Source organism: Cavia porcellus, unplaced genomic scaffold (assembly GCF_034190915.1).
Source record: "Cavia porcellus strain 051 isolate PalLab524CR breed Dunkin Hartley unplaced genomic scaffold, mCavPor4.1 scaffold_8, whole genome shotgun sequence".
Lineage (NCBI taxonomy): Eukaryota > Metazoa > Chordata > Mammalia > Rodentia > Caviidae > Cavia > Cavia porcellus.
Window position 1 is genome coordinate 94170169 of NW_026947491.1, and position 19671 is coordinate 94189839.

At 55.7% G+C, this 19671-nt stretch overlaps 1 protein-coding gene across 4 annotated transcripts in view; it reads right to left on the minus strand.

Moving 5' to 3' along the window:
* Bpifc (BPI fold containing family C) overlaps nucleotides 1-19671 on the minus strand; it is a 39046-nt gene that overhangs the window by 6379 nt on the left and 12996 nt on the right. For all 4 annotated transcript variants that reach the window (XM_063255541.1, XM_063255542.1, XM_063255539.1 and 1 more), the window contains exons 4-12: nucleotides 17780-17908; nucleotides 16967-17122; nucleotides 16818-16881; nucleotides 15880-15940; nucleotides 13296-13387; nucleotides 12389-12565; nucleotides 11329-11382; nucleotides 10192-10365; nucleotides 9345-9412 (exon numbers count right to left, since the gene is read on the minus strand). In XM_063255541.1, the coding sequence (XP_063111611.1) occupies nucleotides 9345-9412; nucleotides 10192-10365; nucleotides 11329-11382; nucleotides 12389-12565; nucleotides 13296-13387; nucleotides 15880-15940; nucleotides 16818-16881; nucleotides 16967-17122; nucleotides 17780-17908 (975 nt within the window). The remainder of the gene's footprint in view (nucleotides 1-9344; nucleotides 9413-10191; nucleotides 10366-11328; nucleotides 11383-12388; nucleotides 12566-13295; nucleotides 13388-15879; nucleotides 15941-16817; nucleotides 16882-16966; nucleotides 17123-17779; nucleotides 17909-19671) is intronic.

Genomic DNA, 19671 nt, shown 5'->3' on the forward strand with positions numbered 1-19671 from the left:
GTTGTCCTGGGGGGCTTGAAGTTGTGCTCCTCCTGCCGCAGGCTCCGTGGCGCTGGGATTACAGGTGTGTGCACCCTGCCCAGCTGGGTCTCCAGGCTCCATCTCCCCCAGGGTATCTTCCACACGGTTCACAGAGGGCGCTGTTTTCAGGTCTGAAGAGAACGCTTCTGATCCAAGTTCCTCACTGGCTCGTGACCAAGTCCAAGTCACTTACCTGGCACGAGGCTTCCTGTGCCCTGGATGCCAGGTGCCTCCTCAGCCTCATCTTTTATGGTCAGGAGCCCTGAGCTGCTCGGTGCTCCGCTGTGTTATTGGCCAGGCTCTGTAGATCCAGGCCCAGAACAGATTTTGCCTTCAAAACACATCCCTAAAAATCCTGCAAAGCTCATAAACAGCATCAAAACAGTAATGGTACCATCGTGGCACACAGAGATCCCCACAGGGCCAGGGCAGGGTGGGTGGGCAGAATCCTGGGCCCCCGCCCGTCACTCGTCTAAAGCTTGATTTGAGCTTCCTCCTAATGCGGTCAGGGACTTGAAAGCGGCATTTTTCACTTTCGCCTACTAATGCTCAAGGAATAAAGGTAAAACAAAGCTTGATTTTATGCCGTGAAAGTGGTAACACCTTCTGCATCCTGCCCACCGGTGTGGTGGTCACTCAGGGAGACCGTGTCTGTCAGCCCTGACTCTGCCCAGCCTGCACCATCACCTGTCAAAGCGGAAGGCACCAGGGACATGCAGCGACGCCCAGAATCTCCCTGCCCTAAACCTATGGCCACCCTGGAGTCCAGCCTTGCATGACTGCCACTGCCCCTCACGTTTCCAGGTTTCAACCTGAGCCATGAAACCAGAACTGAGCTGATAATCAGTGGGCCCAGCCCGCCTGAGCTGATCCCTAAGAGCTGGCCTCGTGCTTTGCGGGTGGGCCAACCCAAGCCCCTGAATCAGAGTGCACCCCTCCGGCTACTCACACCTTTCCTGTAAGTTAGTTAGTGTTTTCCTTTGAATTTCCATCTCTGTTAAAGCAAGGACCCACGCTAGCCGTCATCTGCCACACAATGGTGATGAGGCACTGAGCCTCGTCGCTGCTCAGAGTCCGATGTGAGTTGTGTTTAAGGCTGACTGTGTGGGAAATGCTCCGTGTGCTTTAGGCCAGCGTCTCCGAGCATCAGGTGACTGAGGGAGAGCAGGGGACCGCGCCGTGGTGTTTCCTCACACACACCGCCACGCTCTGGGCCTCCTGCAGGCTGAGGCGGTTCCTCTGTGTGGACTCTGCCCCTTCCTTAGTCTTTGTCTGGTATTTATGGTCTAGATCCGGATGGTCCCAAAGGCTCTGGGGTTTAAAGGTGACTGCATGACGGAGTGACACTTGCTGTCAGGAGGTGGGGACGGTGGGAAGAGAGAGGTGCCTCAGTGCGCTGGTGGCTGGGAGGGTTTGTCTCCCTCCCCGGCTCCTCTTTTCTCTCTCTGCTTCCTGTCATCCGTGCTGTGAGCAGCTCTCCTCCACTAGACCCCTCTGCCAGGCTGTCCTGCCCTGGAGCCAGCCCACTACAGACGGACATGAAAGTCAAGGCCAACCTCATCTTCCTCAAATTGGGGCCCTGGAGATTGTGTCCCCGCGGTGAGGAAGGCGACTGGGACAACTGGGTGATGATGTGTAATCTCTTACAGCTCACCTCAAGTCCTTCGTCTTCCTCTTCCAAGAGCCTTTCTGTGACATTTAAAGAGCGGATTCCATAGGAAGACGCCTGCTTTCTGTCAGTCAATGTCCTGTTAGCGCAGGTTAAGTTTTGCGACAGCTTCAGGTTGATAAATGATGATAAATATTCATTGTTGGTAACTAATAATCGACCTCAGAAAATCTGGCAAGGGTCAGAGATGAGGTCATTGGCATCGGGGCTGGAACTGGCCAGCAGGGGGAGTGAGAACTGAGCTTGCAAAGCTCCTCGAAGGCTCCCGCTGGGCAGTGAGAAGGCCGTGCCTCTCCTGATGGCCCACTGCAGGGTGGCAGGACCCGCTCATGACCTGCCTTTCTCGCCTTGCAAGCCCAGCCACACCAGCCATCTCCGGAGGGAGGGCAGTGCACAGCCTCACCTGACCCCGGCTGTCCCTGTCTCCCAGCACCTCTTACTTCTGTGTACTTCCTGGCTGGCTAGACACAGTGGCAGGTTTGCTCACTGATGGGCTCTAAGCGCAGGGAAGCAGGGAGCAAAGATCAAACCCTCCCCGCTCCTGCCGGGAAAAGCAGACAAGCTCGCCTTGGCCACGGGTTGGTACCTGACCCCAGTCCTTGACTTCCTCCTCCCGCAGGCCAACCAGCGGGTTCCAGGAAGGGCGCTTGGAGAGCCAGTTCTTACTCAGAATGTCGGAGGCCATGGTGAGAAAGAACGCTCGGACACAGTCCTGCCTTGCAGTCACATGCTCAGCTACCTCCGGCTGGGACCTAGCTCGGTGACAGAGCACTGCTTAGCACGCGTGAGGCCCTGATTCCATTCCTAACATGCACACGCACATGCACACACACATCCCATTCAACCATATGCTAAAAAGTTTTAGAGAAAGGTTATTGCCTGGATTGAAAACTAACTGGGCAAGTGGCACATGCATGCAATCTCAGCTGTTTAGGGGGCCAAGGCAAGAGGATCTCAAGTTCGAGGCCGGCCTGGGAATTTAGCAAGACCCTGTCTGTCTCAAACTAAAATAAATAGAGTTGCAGATGTCGTGTTAGATTTCTTGTCTGAGAACCAGCACAGTCATCACAGCAAGGTTCAAAGCTGTACCTGATGATGCATACCTCCTTCTTCCCTGAAGCCCCTAGAGCTTCTTCCTCCCAAAAGTCTGCCAAATCTCAGGCATGTAAAGGTTTGCCCAGTCCCTACACTCTCACACAATAAATGAGCTCACATCAGTGCCCAGAGCCCTTCCCCATCAGAGCCTATATCAGGCAGACCTGCCCTTTGTCTGCAGGGAACTGCCACAGCCTTCTCTATGGAGACTCCCTCCATGCTGAGACAGCCTAAAGCCAACGTTCCATTGCTCGGGAGCCAGGGGAGAGGAGGCTGGTTGGCTTGAGAAGTGAGACTGGTCCTAGGAGGGCCTTTAGCCCCAGGCCATGGATTTTCATATATGATGAAAGGTTTGGAGGAAAGGCTTTGGACCCATTGCCCTGTCAAAGCAATGCTGAGATCCCCGCACTCGGGAGGCTGAGCAGGCGGATCTTTGCAAATTCGAGACCAGCCCAGGCTATATATAAAGTGAGCCCAAGGCCAGCCTGAACTGCATAGTGAGATCCTGTCTCAAGAAGACCAAAAGAAAGCTCCCTCTCGTGATAAAAGCCCCCACTCCATGCTTTAACCTCAGTGCCTCCTGCACCCTGAAATTCTACAGGTGGGTCTGGGATAAAGATCCTATGGGGTTTCCTCCTTGGAAGGAGCCACCCTGGTAGCATCCTCAGAGGCAGGGTGCAGGTGGAGGCCAGCCCAGTACCAAGCTGGGCTCTACTTCCAGGTGAGAGCACTGTCCCAGCAGAGACAGAATCTGCCCTGCCCGGACTCGTTTCCTCCTGGGTTTCTGCTCCAAGGTTCATGCCAGGGGTGCTTGGCAGCCAGCAACTCCATCTGCCTGAAGCCAGCTGGACCTGTATTCTCTGACTGCATTGGGGTGTGTGTGTGTGTGTGTGTGTGTGTGTGTGTGTGTGCGCGCGCGTGTCAATGGCAATGGGGTGAGGTACAGTTTGGGAATATCAGGGGCCTCGGTCACAGCAGCATAAATAAAAAGTTCTAAAGTTCCAAATGCTTCCAGCAATCATCTACGTTTGATCGCTTAGAGAGTTTTGCACATGATGATTAAGCAGAAAGGGTTAGAATTAAGTCAACCAGATGGCGGCCAGAACTGGGAAGTGTCATTTAACTGGACCTCCGAGGTTGCCTGCAGAATGCCAGCAGTGTGACTAGCCTGCCCTGGAGTTGCCTCCAGAGCTGAGTTTGGAGAGAGAGGCGTCCCTGAGACAGAGCAATAAGAAACTGCTTTCTGACTGGGGCACCGACCTGGTGGCTTCTTAGGGCAAGCTGACTGAACAGGTCTCATGGGGCCAATTTTTCCCTCTTACTGGGATCAAACTCGGATCCTAGACCAGGAACAGAGAAGGCCAGAGCACAGCTGCCAGTGATGCTGCCAAGCATCGTCTCCACCACCCAGGCCAAACCAGGCAGAGGGCTGCGCTGCCCACCGAGAAACTGATCCTTAAGGAGGGTCAGTCACTGGCTCAAGGTTGCACAGCTGGCCAGCAACCAGGTGCAATCCAAACCCAGACACGCCTGCCCTGGACACGCTGCTCTGAACCAGACACCCCCAAAGAAATGGGGTTTGTCACTAGTGCTCCCAGCTGCAGCTTTCTTTGCCTTCCCCTACTCTATTCCGGCAACCAGAAAAGAGTTGAGTGCCTTTTCCACTTCGGGAAAACCAGCCGTCTTCTTTCAATATACAGTACTCAGAAAGGATGGTCCCTTATTCCAGTTTTGCAAGGTGCCTTGTGCTGTGTGCGGGTTTCCTCCTCTGAGAAAAGCTTTTTTTCCTTTGGTCCTAGATCTAAATGTCATTTAGCAGCCTTAAGTCCTCTCTACATGTTCTATGCTTACGTACAAGGGGTCTCCCTAGACTGCTGTGTCGAGGGCTTGACTAGCATGCAGCAGTGGTCAGAGGGAGCCCTAGAGAGGTGACCGGGCGAATCCACTGATGAGTGCACAGCTGGACGTGCTGGTAGGAGGCAGGGCCGGGTTGGGTAAAGGTCCCTGGCATATGGCTTGAAGGCCACAGCGCTTCTCTGGCCCTTTCTCATTCCCTCTACTTCCTGGAGGCACCTTTCCACCATGTTCTTGCTTCTTCATGGCCTAAAAACCGAGGAGCCAGTCAACCACGGACTGAACTCTCTGAAATCGTGAGCCCAGGGACCCTTCTCCTCTGAGCTGCGTAGTTAGGTACTTGGTGCCAGTGACGAAAAGCTGACTAACAACAGCAAAGGCGGGAAAATGTAGGGAGTGAATGCTGGCAGCTTTGAAAAGAGGCCAAATTCTGGCCAGCCCATTCAATGTCCTGTAACTCCAGGATGAGTCACTTTCCCACAGGGAATATGCAAGAAGGATAATAATAGCAGCCTCTAGGCTGTTCACTTAATCTGTACCCATCCACTGAGCACTGTGTCAGGCTCCGCAGTGCAGAACTGCAAGGTTTAAGTGAAATAACACAGGTACAGTGCTGGGTGCAGGACCGAAAGATATTGAAGGCTAAATTTTAATGAGGAGGCTCTGGCTATAGAGCAGAAGACGCTTCCTCCCACAGCCGCCCCTGGGCAGGGGCCAGCGGTGAGCTGTATTCTGAACAGGGACTCTTGAAATGAGCCCATATGTGTGTGTGTGTGTGTGTGTGTGTGTGTGTGTAAGGGGGCAGTTCGGTGGTAGGACGCTTGTGTACCATGGGTTTATCCTCAGCGTCTCTCTCTCTCTCTCACACACACACACACACACACACACACACATACACACACACACACACACACACGACCTTGTACAATTCATCACTGTCGGCTGAGGTTGACCCCAAATTTCAGATAAGCCCATAGCGCATGTTTCTTGAGCACTTCACAGACATCCTGACGAGTGTGCAGTCACACTCCTGATGAGTGTGCAGTCACACTGTTGTGAGCACCTCCTGAAGCAGCCTCACTGGAGCACTGCTTTACAGAGGAGGAAACGGCGACCCAGCCTCCTCTCTGGGTACCCGAGAGGACCCAGCTAATCCGGGCAGTACTGGGCTCTTGGCCCAGCTGCTCCACTCCAGGACAGGCCCTTGTCCTTACCGTCCTCCTCACCTGCCATCTCATGTCTCTGCGGCCGACTCTAAGTGGCTCCAGGAGGGCATGCTTAGGAAGGCTGAGGCCCGTGGGAGCTTCTCTGGAGACCCTGAATTTCCTGGTTCTCCTTGGGGACGGCCTGCAGACCTGCACCCACGCTGCACCTGCCCTGTGTTTCCCTCTGACGCCAGCGAGGCCAAACCTGCTCATCCTGAGAGGCAGGGCCGGCCTGCTGAGTGGAGGAGCCAGTGGGGTGGCGTGGGAGGCTGAGGCCTGACCCGGGGTGCCAGGTGGGTGGGGCCCCGCTGCCGAGTCTGCTGTGACACCGGCTCAGTGCTACCCAGGCATGTGAGGACACAGCCTCCTTTCAGGTGCCCTGTGCCCACCTCAGTGCCCCGCTTGTTCTGTCTTGAAATTCTGCCTGATTTTTGCATCGGGGCCCCACATTCTCATTCTGTGGTGGGCCCTGCGGGATGTAGCTGGTCCTGCCGGAGCCCCACTAAAGCCTCAGGCCCTGCCTCCCAGGGGACCCAGTGGAAGGGACATCGAAGCAGGGATGGTGATTTCAGGGCCCAAATTCCCGAGATTAGTGCAGGTGGGGGTGTAGGAAGCTGGAGAAGGAGGTCATGGCTTCCTCGGGTGAGTGGGAGGGTGCAGGAAAGTCAGCTAGGGGCTCTGGAAGTGTGGGCTATGAGGTTACCTGAAGTCCGGGACCAGCCTCAGCCGGGGTGGGGGGGGGGAGGTGTGCACTGCATGCGCACACATGCACACACACACACACACACACACACACACACACACACACACACTCATGCTTGCCTGGTGCTGGGATCAAGCCCAAGGCTTCACCATCAGCCATTTAAAACCTGTTTCTCAGTTCCTCCCCCACACAGCAGGACCTGACACCCCGATGCTCACCAGTGAGAACAGCAGAGGTGAGGTCAGGTCCAGCGCACGAACCTGCTCTCCCTGCCCCACAGGGAGCAAAGTTGGCAGGGGAGTCCAGACCGGTGGGGAGACCACAGCCCGAAGCCCCATCTTACTGACCTCCTCCTTCCACGTCCACCCCACCAATGCTGGCGCAGGACACCTGCTCGGGCAGGAGCAGTTCTGTCCTCGGGCAGGCCCAGCCGCCTGGGCCAGCAGCCTATGGCCTCCCCTTCCCCAGCTCCAGCCTCGTGCTCTGCCTGCTGCTTCCTGTCCTCCAATGGCCTGAGGCACCCGAGTCCTCAGTGTCGCCTGTGACTCAGGTCAGGCCGCCCCAGTCCTCCCCTTACAACCCTGCACGCCTGGTCACCTCTCCTCTGCCTTTCCACCCCAGGTCCTTTCTGCTTCCTGCCCGCTCACCAGTTAGAACTGACAATGCCATGCATCTGCTCGAGTTTGGGGTTCCATGATGCCCTGGAGCCACAGCCACCCCGTGGCTTCCCGGCCTGAGCTATTTTTGCTTCGAGGCTCCTTTCCTTCATTACAAAAAATTTTTCAAATTACATTTTACAACTGTGATAGCATAAAGTAGGTATAATCAAGTCTGGAGGGTGCTCTTTTAAATTACTTCTTGTTTAAAACTAAGATGGCAACTAAGGCAAAGAAGGAAGCTCCCACCCCTCCCAAAGTTGAAGCCGAAGCCAAAGCCTTGGAGGCCGAGAAGGCCGTGCTGAGAGGCGTCCACAGCACAGAACAAAGGAGATCCACATGACACCCACCTTCCCAGACCCACGACACCGGGCTCTGGAGGCCCAAACACCTGGGAGAAGCAGGCTTGGCACTGTGCCATCGTCAAGCTCCCCGGGCCATGCGTCAGCCACGAGGAAGACAGGACAACAGCGCACGGTGTTCCTCGTGGTGTGGAGGCCAGCAAGCACCACATCCAGCGAGCTGTGCAGAAGCCCTGTGACCTTGGTCAGCACCCTTAAGGCCTGATGGGGGAAAGGGCTGGTGCCTGACTGTCCCTGACTGTGACACTCGGTACCACCAACAAAATCAGGATCATATAAGCTGAGTCCAGCTAGGTATAAATACACATTTTTTTTTCTCCAAAAACCAAAGCAAACAAATAAAACAACTATCTACCTGGGTGTGGTGGTGCACACACGGAATCCCAGCAACTCAGGAGGCTGAGGCAGGAGGGTCCTAAGATCCAGCCCAGCCTGGGGAACTTAGTGACACTCTGTCCCAAAATAAAAAGTGGCTGGGGAGTAGCCTAGGGTAGCACATCCCCGGGTTCCAGCCCCAGCACCATGAGAAAAAAAAAGGAAGCACTTTCCTGGGTCCCTGAGGGAGAGCAGCCTCCGGGCGCGGCTCTCCCGAGCCCTTGCAGGAGCCAGCTCTGCTCCAAAGGCCCGGCTGACACCCTGTCTCTTGGGTAAGCCACACCGCAGGCGCCTTTTAAAAACCATATTGCTTTTACTGGAAAAAGACAGTTATGAAGAATATTTTTATGAAAAATGACAGCTCCGTCCATCCCTAACTGAGTGGCCTGCTCCCTTGTCTGGAGGCAAATCTATTCTATATGAGCATCCTCTGTAGGCCAGGAAGGTTGTGTCCTGCCTTCTCCACTCTCCAGGCCTTTCTGGGAGACGTCCCCCTGTGTCCAGATGGTCTGCTCAGCCCTCGGCTCAGCTGCCGGTTTCTCCTCACTCCTAACTTTGGTCCAGGCTGTGCGAGCCATTTCTAAACCTCCTGCCCCGGGCAGCACTCAGCTCTCAGCCTGAGGCCCAGAAGGAAGGTGAGCTTTGCAGGTGTCCTTCCAAAAGACCACTGGTGCTCAGGACCCTGCCCCCTGCCCCCTGCCCTCCCCATCACCCTGCGCTGCCTGCTGCAGAGACCAGCTGGCTGTGCTCCCTGCACTCTGGGAACAGAGCGGATGGTCAGCATCTGATTGATCTGACCACCTGACTTTACAGACGAGGAGACTGGGCATCAGAAACGTTAGCAGACTTGATCACAATCATCGAGCCAGTGAGAAGGGATTTCCAGGTTGGACCCTTAGACCCTGAAGATATTTTTTTATTCAGACAGGGCCACACTATGTAGCTCTTGAACTCTCATAGCCCAGACAGACCTCAAACTCCGGGTGATTTTCTTGCCTCAGCCTCCTGAATGCTGGGATTACAGACATGCGTCACCACACCCAGTGGGCCCCAAAGACATACTCTTCCCTGAAATTAGGCTTTTGGAATTTGATGAAAAGCACCGTTAGTTTATGCTGCTGGGCCATTAGAGTGTGCGCTTATGTTACAGCGTTAGCTTTATAATTATGTTGGTCCTGTTTTATCTTAACATTACTGTGATAGGAAGCCAGAAGTAAAACAGGACAGGACAGATTTGATCAAGGCGGCGCTCCTAGACGGCCTGGCTTGTCACGGCAATGTGCTTAGCCAATGCTTATCCCCCCTCGGGCCAAACCCACACCTTCTCCGAAAGGTCATTTTGCCTCTGGACTCTGCTGACTCCCTGGTCAGCGAGGCCTCCGACGGTCATGTCAGTGACCTTACCTGTTCAGAGACAGGGAGCAGACCAGCCTTTGTCCCAGAATGGCCAGGCCGACGCTGGTGCTGGCGACCTGCAGACAAAAGCGTTGGGTGCTGATCAGCGCCGCTTCCCACTGAGCCCAGAGATGTCACCAAGAAGGCGCATGGAAAATCCTGTCTTTCAGGGCGGGAAACTAACCCATTGGCTACTGTTCAGGGCTCTCCGTTACATTATTTTTTTCTTTTCACCTAATCCAGTCTCCTCTTTCCAGCTCTGATCCTGCTTAGGCTCTAGCATCGGTTTTTTCTGTCAGAGCTTCTATCTAGCCAAGAGGATAAAGTGAGTTCCACTTTGACTGCTTTGTTTTGAGGAAAAAGAAATTCAGGGCCAAGTCACTGCAGGGCGGGAAGGACTGGAGAGATGTTCACCGTGTGTGCGGTGGAGCCCTGGCCTCCAGCCCCTGCCCACGCTTCCCGGAAGCAGGGGGACCTGGGCAGGGCCCCCACTGTGGGTGGCTGAGTGAGCCCCAGACCGCCCGCCCTAGGCGGGGCTGTTAGCTGGCTCTGTAATCTCTCTTTCTGCCTCGTGGTCAGACAGGGATGCTTGGTGATGCCTGGCCCGAGCCCCTTCCCCAGCCTCCCCCAGAAACACACCCAGAGCATCCCCAGCTCTCTCCTTTCCACACGGGGCAGCCTGGGGAGCAAGCGCCTTCTCTTCCCAGAATGCACTGCATGGTGGGTGCACCCCACTCTCAGCTCTGCGTTAACTGGGGTGTCAGACCCACCCCTCCAAGCATGCAGAGGCTGCCGGTCAGCGGTCCACTGCAGAGACCACCGACACCCACAGGCCGCGCCCCCCCTCCGGACTCACGAAGTCCATGGAGACGATGGGCTCCACCTCCGTGGCGTTCCTCCGCTGTGTGAGCACCACGACGGAGGCGGGGATGTCCAGCGTGAAGTTGCCCGGCTGCAGGTGGACGACCGGCGGCTCCGTGGCCATGATCCGCAGCACGAGGGGCTGCGACAGGATGTAGAGATCTGCGATCTGCCCCATTTGGGGCAGGAAATGGAGACCGAGATCGTGAGCCCCCGAGTGGGAGTCACGGGTCGGGGCGGCCTGCACAGACCAAGCCTGGCGGGCGCAGTCACCCTAAAAAACCTGTCAGTGGGAGCGGGGATCACACTGGAGCCCCGGGTAATAGCCGCCGACCTTTCTGGTGCACAGAGCATCCAGCTCCAGGCCGTGGGCTTCCGGCCTCCCTGTAAACCTCACAGTCCCCAGGCGGGTTCTCATCACCGTGCCTGCCTGCAACGGCGGCCTGGAGCACTAAAGAGACCAGGTGAGTTCTCAAGGTTCCGGGTCGGGACTGGCACTGAGCCTCAAACCCACGTTGTGTCTGGCTTGAGCTCCTTCCCCCGAAACACCTTCGCTCCCTAAGGGAAACTTGCAGGTCTGCCTTGTCCACTACTTAGCCTTCAATGAAGGTACGGAATGAACAGGTGATTTAGGGAAGTCACAGATGTGGGCATTAATCTTTCCCTTCAGGATTAAATTCTTTATTAAAGCTAATATATCCTTAATTTAAGGTCTTTTTTTTTTTTTTTTTTTTGAGACAGGGTCTTGCTATGTAGTTCAGGCTGGCCTTCAATTTATTATGTAGCCTAGACTAGGCTCAAATTCGTAGTGACCCTCCTGCCCCAGCCTCCTGAGTGCTGGGATTACAGGGGTGCACCACCCTCGAGGTTTGTATTTAATCTACTGACTTCAAGTGTGGTAGAACCTTGGGGAAGGCACAGATTATTTTACGGATTTACAGTGACTTTAATTGTCATGTACTTTACACCTTAGCGTTTAGAGAGTATTTGATTAAGAGGGAAAGAGAACTCTGAAGAAAGGAAAGATGGACTTGTTCCTGGGCCAGAAGGAAAATGACAAACCCGCACGTCTTCTGGAAACAGCCACAATGGGCACAGCACACTGCCCGGGCGTCGAAGCCAGAGCACTCACCCGGGAGAGCACGCTGCCGATGCCTTGGGAGTTCAGGAGGAAGTGCTCGGAGATCTGCAATGCAGACAGCGGCGTCGCTGTAAGATTTTACCTCGACTGGCTTTTTAGGAAGGACCTGGGGTTCCCTGTAACTCGATGTATGCTGAAGCTGTTGTACCCTAAAATGTCTAGGGGCCCTGTCAGCCTCCAGCCCAAGCCCAGGGAACCTGAGGAAGCAGGAGCTATAAACAGAGCAGTGAAGGAAGCCGGCCCAGCGCACACGGGAAGCCGCCCCCTTCCAGCAGGCGCTGGGCACCACGGGCACCCGGCGATGCCACGGATGGCGCACACGCTCCACTCACAGACATCCTACGGGCACTGACGACAAGCCTGGCGTTATCGCCCTTGCTTTCTGATGTCGCTGAGATTCAGGGTGCTTACATAATTTATCTCCATACACGAACGGTTTTCAAGGCAGAAACTTAAAGCGTCTAATTTTCAGTACCTTAAAACAGCGGGCATGGCCACACATCTAAGCCTGGTATACGTGAGACGCACAGGAGAAGATCTGAGAAGGACCCTCAGCTGGGGACACAGCTCAGTGGCACAAGCGCCTGCCTGGCAGCGTGAGGTCGTAAGTTTTCAGTTAACTGGCAGAGGCTTGTTCTCATTATGCCCATAGAGTCAGTGCGCGTCTGCACAGTTACTGGTCACTGCTGGTGACAAATCATTGGTCTGGACGCCTGTGTGAACCTGTTAATGCCTTCGGGAGTGTGAGTGTGGGGCCACGTGCTCCCCTTCCCAAATGGGGAAACGGGCACACAGAAGCTAAGCTAAGTGGCCGCAGGCAGCCACAGGGCAGGGAGGCCTCCACATTCAAGTCAGTCTATTACAAAGAACCGAAGTCAGCAGAACGGGAGTCCGGCTGCTCTCTGTGGACCCGCAGCGTGCGGTCCACGACCTTTCTCTGTTGCCCTACAAGGAGTGATACTAAAAAGGCCCAGGAATGGGCACAATGACGTAAAGCCCCACAGCCGCACGTGTGAGGTGACCCCGGCGATGGACGGCCAGCTCTGCTTACCTCCCTGGTGGACAGCGTGACGCTGAAAGCACCGGCGGTGAAGTGCGCCAAGGACGCCGACTGGAGGACGGACTTGGAGACGCCGATGTACAGCATGGAGTCCAGGCGCTCGGGCAGCTCGAAAGGCTCGGGAGACAACGGTGGGTCGGCGAGGTCGTCCAGCGGGAGGAACACGCCCTGAAGGAGAGCAGGGGGTCACCAGGCGCAGACCAAGCCCGCGGGCGGAAGGCGGACCCTCTCTGGCCAGGCCGGGAGCAGCTCGGACGCCGCTAGCAGGTGATGGATGGAGCTCGGCTGGCTGCAGCAGCCGCCTGTGACCAGGTCCTGAGGCCCCCACTGCGGTGTCCAGGGAGGCCCTGGGAAGGGCCCGGCACGCAGAGGCACAAGGCATTTTGAGGAATTCTAACGCTGTCCTCAGTCGCTGAGGGTGTTGTTACAGATGCCATGTGGACCAACACTGAGCTGATTGCAAGGCTGAATGAGAGAAATGTCACCTGCTCGGGGAGAGACAGTGGCAGTAACTAAGCCTGCCGGCTTCTCCGGGGCCCATGAATGTGCGTCCGTGGCCTCAGCCCTGGTACACAGGCCAGCAGCCCCCAGCCAGCTCCGCCAGGCTGCGAGTTAGGAAGACAGGTGCCAACGTAGGCGACCTACACACACACACACACACACACACACACACACACACACAAACACACGCTATGTCCGCACAAGCGCAGACCCTGCACCCGAGCTCGAACAGCTGAGAGGCAGACAGAGACCATCCAGAAAGGGAGAGGCACACAGCCGAGAGGGGCTGAAGGAAACTGGCTTGTTTGAGGGGATGTGTGTTTTCTCCCACATGTAAGTTTCGTTCTCCGAGTGTCAGCTGTGGAAGAGATAAGGAGTCTGAGAAAGACAAAGTTACCTTCAGATTCAGGTCAAGGTACTGCTCGGTAATCTCTGGAGGACTGGTTAGGGAGCAGTCCAGCAGCGTGAAGTTGTCGATCTTGGTTAAAACTAAATGGCAAAAACACAAGAAAGAAAAGAAGGAGAGAGAGAGAGAGAGAGAGAGAGAGAGAGAGAGAGAGAGAGAGAGAAAGAAATTGATTTCAATAAAGCTAGATGTAAGATAAATAAAGGCCCAAACCTTATTTTTAGTTTTCTATTTAAAATGTGGCAATTTTCTTCTTCCACAAGTTAATATCTGTTACTTTTGAAGAAAAATTTCAAAAACAAAAGGTAAGTCAAAAGAGAAAAATAAAAACCTTTCCTCAACCAGGTTACTTTAAGAGGCAATGTATACACACAATACATACATAGTTGTTTTTTGTTTTTTTGTTTTTTGAGCAGGGATCTCACTATGCAGCTCAGGCTGGCCTTGAACTCACTATATTGCCCAGGCTGGCCTCAAACTCTTGGCCACCCTCCTGCTTCAGCCTTCCGAGTGCTGGGATTACCAACACGGGCCACCATGCCCAGCTTTATATTAAAAAGGAAACCAGTACAAAGACCTTTACTAATATTAAGCTGTACATACTGGGTTAAGAGCCTTTCAGGCTCGATGTTATAGATTTCATTGTAGTTAGAACTTCATTTTTTAAAAAATAATGAGCATGCATTTACTGTTGCAATTACAAGCAATCTTTTCTTTCTTTCTTTCTTTTTTTTTTTTTTTTTTGAGACACTGTGAGACTTAAAATAAAATCCAGGGAAATTCTCATGCACGATGCTACGTTTTTAGATTAGCATTTCAGACCAAAACAGAGCTGCAATTGCATTGCCAGTGCTGTGGCACCAGGAGGTGAGGGCCTCTAAGGCACAGTTAGGTAATGGTGCACCAACCCCGGAGGGGGACGAACACCATTACTCTGTGTGCAGGTTTGTGACAGATCCAGCCAGAGCGATGTCCCGTCATGCACACTCACTTGCCTGTCTGTCACACCTCGACTCTGCACAGCCCTGCAACTCCTGACCTTGGGTTTCCTGGTTCCAGAACCATGAGACAAATAAATTTCCACATTGATAATCTTCCTGGCTCATGCCAGGGGAAGAGGCCCAAGATTAGCCAGGTCTGGCAGCAGCCCTGTCCTACCCCTTGGCTGGGCTCTTCCCCTAGCGTGGCCTGCTGGGGAGTGGCTTTCCTGGCCACAGCAACCTCTTCAGCCCCTCCCTGCCCTGTCTGTCTTCTGACCACGCATCCTGGCATCCTGGCTGGGCATAGATTTGACGGCCCACTTGGCTTCCTGTTTGCTCCCCCCACTCATGCCGGGAGGCAGGATTGTTGCCTCCTACCATTGTAGCCAGTGCCCAGCAGTGTCCAGCAGACCCCAGATGCTCAGGACATTGGTGAATGAGGGGGTGGAGTGCAGAGAGAGCATGTGGAGGGTGTCGTGTGCACAGGAAGTGTCACTGGGGGATGCAGCTATTGAACGACTTGGACCAAATAGAGGGCAGGCAGCCTGAGGGTTAGGGTGGGAAGGACCATGACGTGCAGGGACCAGCAGGGTGCAGGCCGACACAGGAGCTGGGGGATGGGGGGGGTGCAGGGCCGACACAGGAGCTGGGGGATCGGGGGTGCAGGGCCGACACAGGAGCTGGGGGATCGGGGTGCAGGGCCGACACAGTAGCTGGGGGGGTGCAGGGCCGACACAGGAGCTGGGGGATCAGGGGGTGCAGGGCCGACACAGGAGCTGGGGGATCAGGGGGTGCAAGGCCGACACAGGAGCTGGGGGATGGGGGTGCAGGGCCGACACAGGAGCTGGGGGATCAGGGGGGGGATGCAAGGCCAACACAGGAGCTGGGGGGGGTGCAGGGCTGACACAGGAGCTGGGGGATCGGGGGGTGGTGCAGGGCCAACACAGGAGCTGGGGGGGGTGCAGGGCTGACACAGGAGCTGGGGGTGCGGGGGGTGCAGGGCCGGGAGCTCCTCTGGCAGAGCGGGCCTTCCAGCAGGGCAGAGACCACCCCTGAGGGAGAGCTGCAAGTGGCCGCAGGGACATTGAGCCATTGAGCAGAGGCAGTGTGCAGCTGCTCTTTGGGGCCCAGGAGGAAGTGTGGAGACCTGACACTGACAGTGGCCACTGTGGGGAGCACCCTTGTGGAGGCCAGTGTTAAGTACTCCACAGGCGAGCTGTGCTGACTGCCCCTAGCTTGGAGCTCAAGCTGGGAGTCGTTTAACTCCTGGCCTGCACCTCTAAGAGGTGCTGAGTAACCAGGGGACCCCATGCTCAGGCAGCGTCCTCCTACACAAATCCCAGGACTTCAGTGGTGCACATCTGTCATCCCAGTGCTCAGAAGGCTGAGGCAGGAGGATTGCTGTGAGTCTGAGGCCAGCCTGGGTTACGTGGTGAGACACTATCTCAAAAAAAAAAACCAAACCAAAACTAAAACCACAAATGCAGGGTGAGAGGAGACAGGGAAGAGCAGGTGCTCCATGCCTGGAAAGCAGAGCTGGGGGCAGCAACTGAAGGTGGGCTGGGGGCCACCCGGGGGCCCGTCCCGACACTCACCCTCCAGGGAGCTGAGGTTGGCATTCAGCGCTTCCACCTCGCCTGAGATGATGGGACAGAGCTGCGGCAAAGCACAGAAACAAGCACGTGGTCAGACAAAGGCTGCGCTGGCCGCGGTGCTCCCTTGTTAGGTGGGCCCTAGAGGGGCGGGGCCACCGAGCCCTGCGAAGGCCCTCAGCCACCAGCCACACATGTGTGACCCATCGGGACCAGGCCCGGGGGCTTCCTCTCGGTGCCACCTTAGGGCACCTGTCACTGTCACACCCGAGGAGATGCGTCCTCCCTGAGCGCCAGAGTGGCTGCATCCAGGCCCGTCCTTTAGCCTGGGTGGGCTGGAGCCTGCAGAGAGAGAGAGAGAGAGAGACAGACAGACAGACAGACAGACAGAGAGACAGATGAGAGAGAGAGAGAGACAGCTGGAACCTCTGCTTCCCCTCTTCCTGAAGGGGTGTGAGCTGTGCCCTGCCCGGGAAAGGCCAGGTCTGGCCGTGTGCCTGCTGGGTGAGCCCCTGGTGTGCTTGGCACCATTCACACTGCCGGAGTCCATTTCTGCAATTTCTAATCCTCGTGTAAGGAGGAGCCCAATCCAGGCCCCATGCACCTATCCGTTCCCAAGCCAGGTTCGGTTTTTCTAGACAGACAAATTTATTCCTCCGGGAGCCCAAGCACATGAGAGGCACAGAATAAGCAGACTCTTGTTGCCCTCTTGCCCATCCCATGATGGGTAACTTCAGGGCAGGGGTGCTGGTCTCCTCTCTGTGGCCCCAAAGCCCATGATGGTGTTTGACACACAGCACGCAGTGGCAACGTGTTCACAAGTGCCTTGGCCCAGGCGCGTATACAGCAGGCGCTCAATAAAGGCGCATGGATTAAAAATTTGATTAGGACGGCAGACCTGCCACTGATGCCTCTGGTGTTGCCCAGCCCCAAAGACTCACCATTGCGTTTAAGTTCTTTAAAATGAGCTTCTCCAAGGGGTCTGAGAAGGTGTTGTACAGGGCACTGGGGAAGGAAGGAAAGAGCCCCCTAAGGTGTGGTGACACGCCTCCACAGGTGTGGAGTCCCGCTGCCACGCAGCCCCACTCACCTCAGCTCCCCCACGAAGGAGACGTGGGCATGGCTCACTTGGGCGTGGCAGTCCTGGAGTCCCAGAGCCGGGTGGCCAAAGGCGAGGCGGGTCGGGAGGATGACTCCAGTGAAGTAGACTCCCGACAGGAGGAGGTTGGCTCCGCCCCTGTCGTGGCTGTGAGAGGGGGGCGCGGTGAGGCCAAGCTGGGCCAGGCGGGAGGGCGGCTGCCTCTGGAGACACAGCCCTTGTGGGTCCTGTCCTCTCCCCACTCTGCAAGGCTGGAGTTCTAGAGGCGGGGGATGGGGCATGGAGGGTGCTCTGCGGTTGTAGAGTGACCCCACGAGCGAGTGTCACTCGGGCACCTGCACGGCAGGCCTGCACCTGCACCCGGACCCCAGGCGCAGACTTTACAGTCACAGCTGTTCCTCTCTCTCTGTCTCTCTCTCTCTGTCTCTGTCTCTCTTCATGGCTTAAACGACATTTGCTCAGTCAGTCGCTCTGCTTGTAAGGGACAGACACAGCTTCCACCCGCTCCCAGGCAGATTCCCTGATTTAAATCACATCTGGGAGAAACACTCCCGAGGGCACTGTGGCTGCCAAAAGAAGCCTAAGGACGGGGATGTGGGTGCCCGCCTGCCATCCAGCATGCAGCAGCCTGAGGCGGAGGATTGCTGCACGCTAAGGCCAGCCTGAAACACACGAGATGGTATCTCAGAAACTGCAGCAGAGAGCAGCTCTCCCGGCCCGTCACGGCAGTGAACTAGGACCGTGTGCCCTCCCGTTCTCACTCCACACCAGCCCCGACCGCAGCGCCCTTGGCGGGGTACTCACAAGAGCGGAGTCCTGACCTCCCAGTCCGCGCTGACGTTGGCCGTGCCGTGGTTGGTCAGTGCTCGGATGCCCACCCCGGGCACGAAGGCCAGTGAAGTGTTGGGGAACGAAAAGGCATGGATTTTTATGCTGTAAGACAAGAAGCAGGGCATGAGGGCGACTCCACACGGTTCCAGGTCAAGGGCTGTGGGTCCCCGACTCCCCGTCCGCTCCCCAGGAAGCCCTGCTCCCGAGGGGAGCAGTGAGCGCCTTCCAAAGGAAATCTGCAAATAATCAAGCAGCCGATTCTTTGAACCAGGCCGACAGAAGGGCAATGCCGCTTGTTCCTTTAGCAACGCCAGTGATTTGTGAAGGGTGGTATTCGGAATTTGGACGAGCAGCTGTTGTGCCCAGGACATCTGGCACAAGCACCGGCAGTGTCCCTCCCCTCCAGGCATGGTGACCGCCCCGAGCGCCTTCCTGTTTCCAGGTGACCTTGATGTGGCCAGGACTCCTTAGGTGACAGGCTGGCTGGAGAGGTGGCTTCCCGGGGCTCCCTGGCCTGCCACAGTAACCCTCGGTCTGTGGGAGCACAGGGCTGGTGCTGACCAGGTAGGTGGATGGCCATGCTCGTGGTGACAAATTCTTCCCACCCTCTACAGCATGATCGCTCCCCACTGGGCAGAGGCGGACACTTCTGGGGTGGATTTTGTAATCTCCAGCCCAGGGAAGATATGACAAAAGCGGCCCAAGTCCCTGAGATATAAACTAGGCTGCCGCTCCCCAGCCTGAAGTCACCGGGACTCTAAGCACCAGGCCATGTTGCTTCCTGTGTCCTGGGAGCCCAGCTCCATCTCCTTTGTGCAGCCTGGACTGAGACGCTCAGTCTTCCTGCTCGCCTGCACCCTGTACCTGTTCCCAGCCTGCTCCACCTCCTCTCCCCAGGCTCCGGCTCCAGGAGCCACTATCCTGTCTGCTGCTCCACAAAGTCATCTTCACATGTCACGCTTTTTTAAAAAATGTATTGTCTTTCTGAGACAGGGGGTCTCACTATGCAGCTCAGGCTGCTCTTGAGCTCACTTTGTAGCCAAGGCTGGTCTTGGATTGCAGCGATCCTCCTGCCTCAGCCTCTCAGGTGCTGGGATCACAGGTGTGCGCCATCACGCACACCTTCATTTGCCCATCCCTGGTAGACACCTCTGTTGATTCCATATCTTGGCTGTTATTAATGGTCCTGCAGTAAACACTGGAACAAACGCAGCTGTTCAAGGTTCCATTTCCTGCAGGTGTCATCAGTGGCGGGACTGCTGTGTTACACGGCAGCTCTGCTTCTGGTGTTCTGAGCCACCACCGCTGTCACACTGCTTTCCACAGTGGCCACACTAATTTACACCCTGACCAGTGACCATGAAGGAGAGGTCCCCTTTCTCATGCAAACCAAAGCAACACTGAGATCCCATCTTACTCCAGAAAGACTGGTGGCACGGCTTCAACCCCAGCACCCGGAGGCTGAGGCACTGGGGTCACCGTGAGTCGGAGGCCGGCCTGGGCTACACACTGAGTTCAAGGCCAGCCTGAACTGCTGAGCAAAGCCCTAAAGATAAATAAATCATTAATAAGCAAAATGAAGATGGCCAAGATGTGATCTGTGTGTGTATCAACTGCACCAGGCAAATGTGATCATTGTGTGTCACCAATGCACTAATGAAAATGTCTTCTGACCTACAGCCTCTGTGGGGTGACCCTGCGGAAGAAGGTTCGTCCTGAGTGGTAAGAAGGGAGCTGCTCCTTGCTACACTAAGATGCTGAAAAATTAAAATAGCTGATTAAAAGATAATTAGCAAAAATAGTTAGTTAAAAGGTTATTAGCGGTATTGTCATTCTGTACTGAGCTCATTACCCTAGTAACCAAG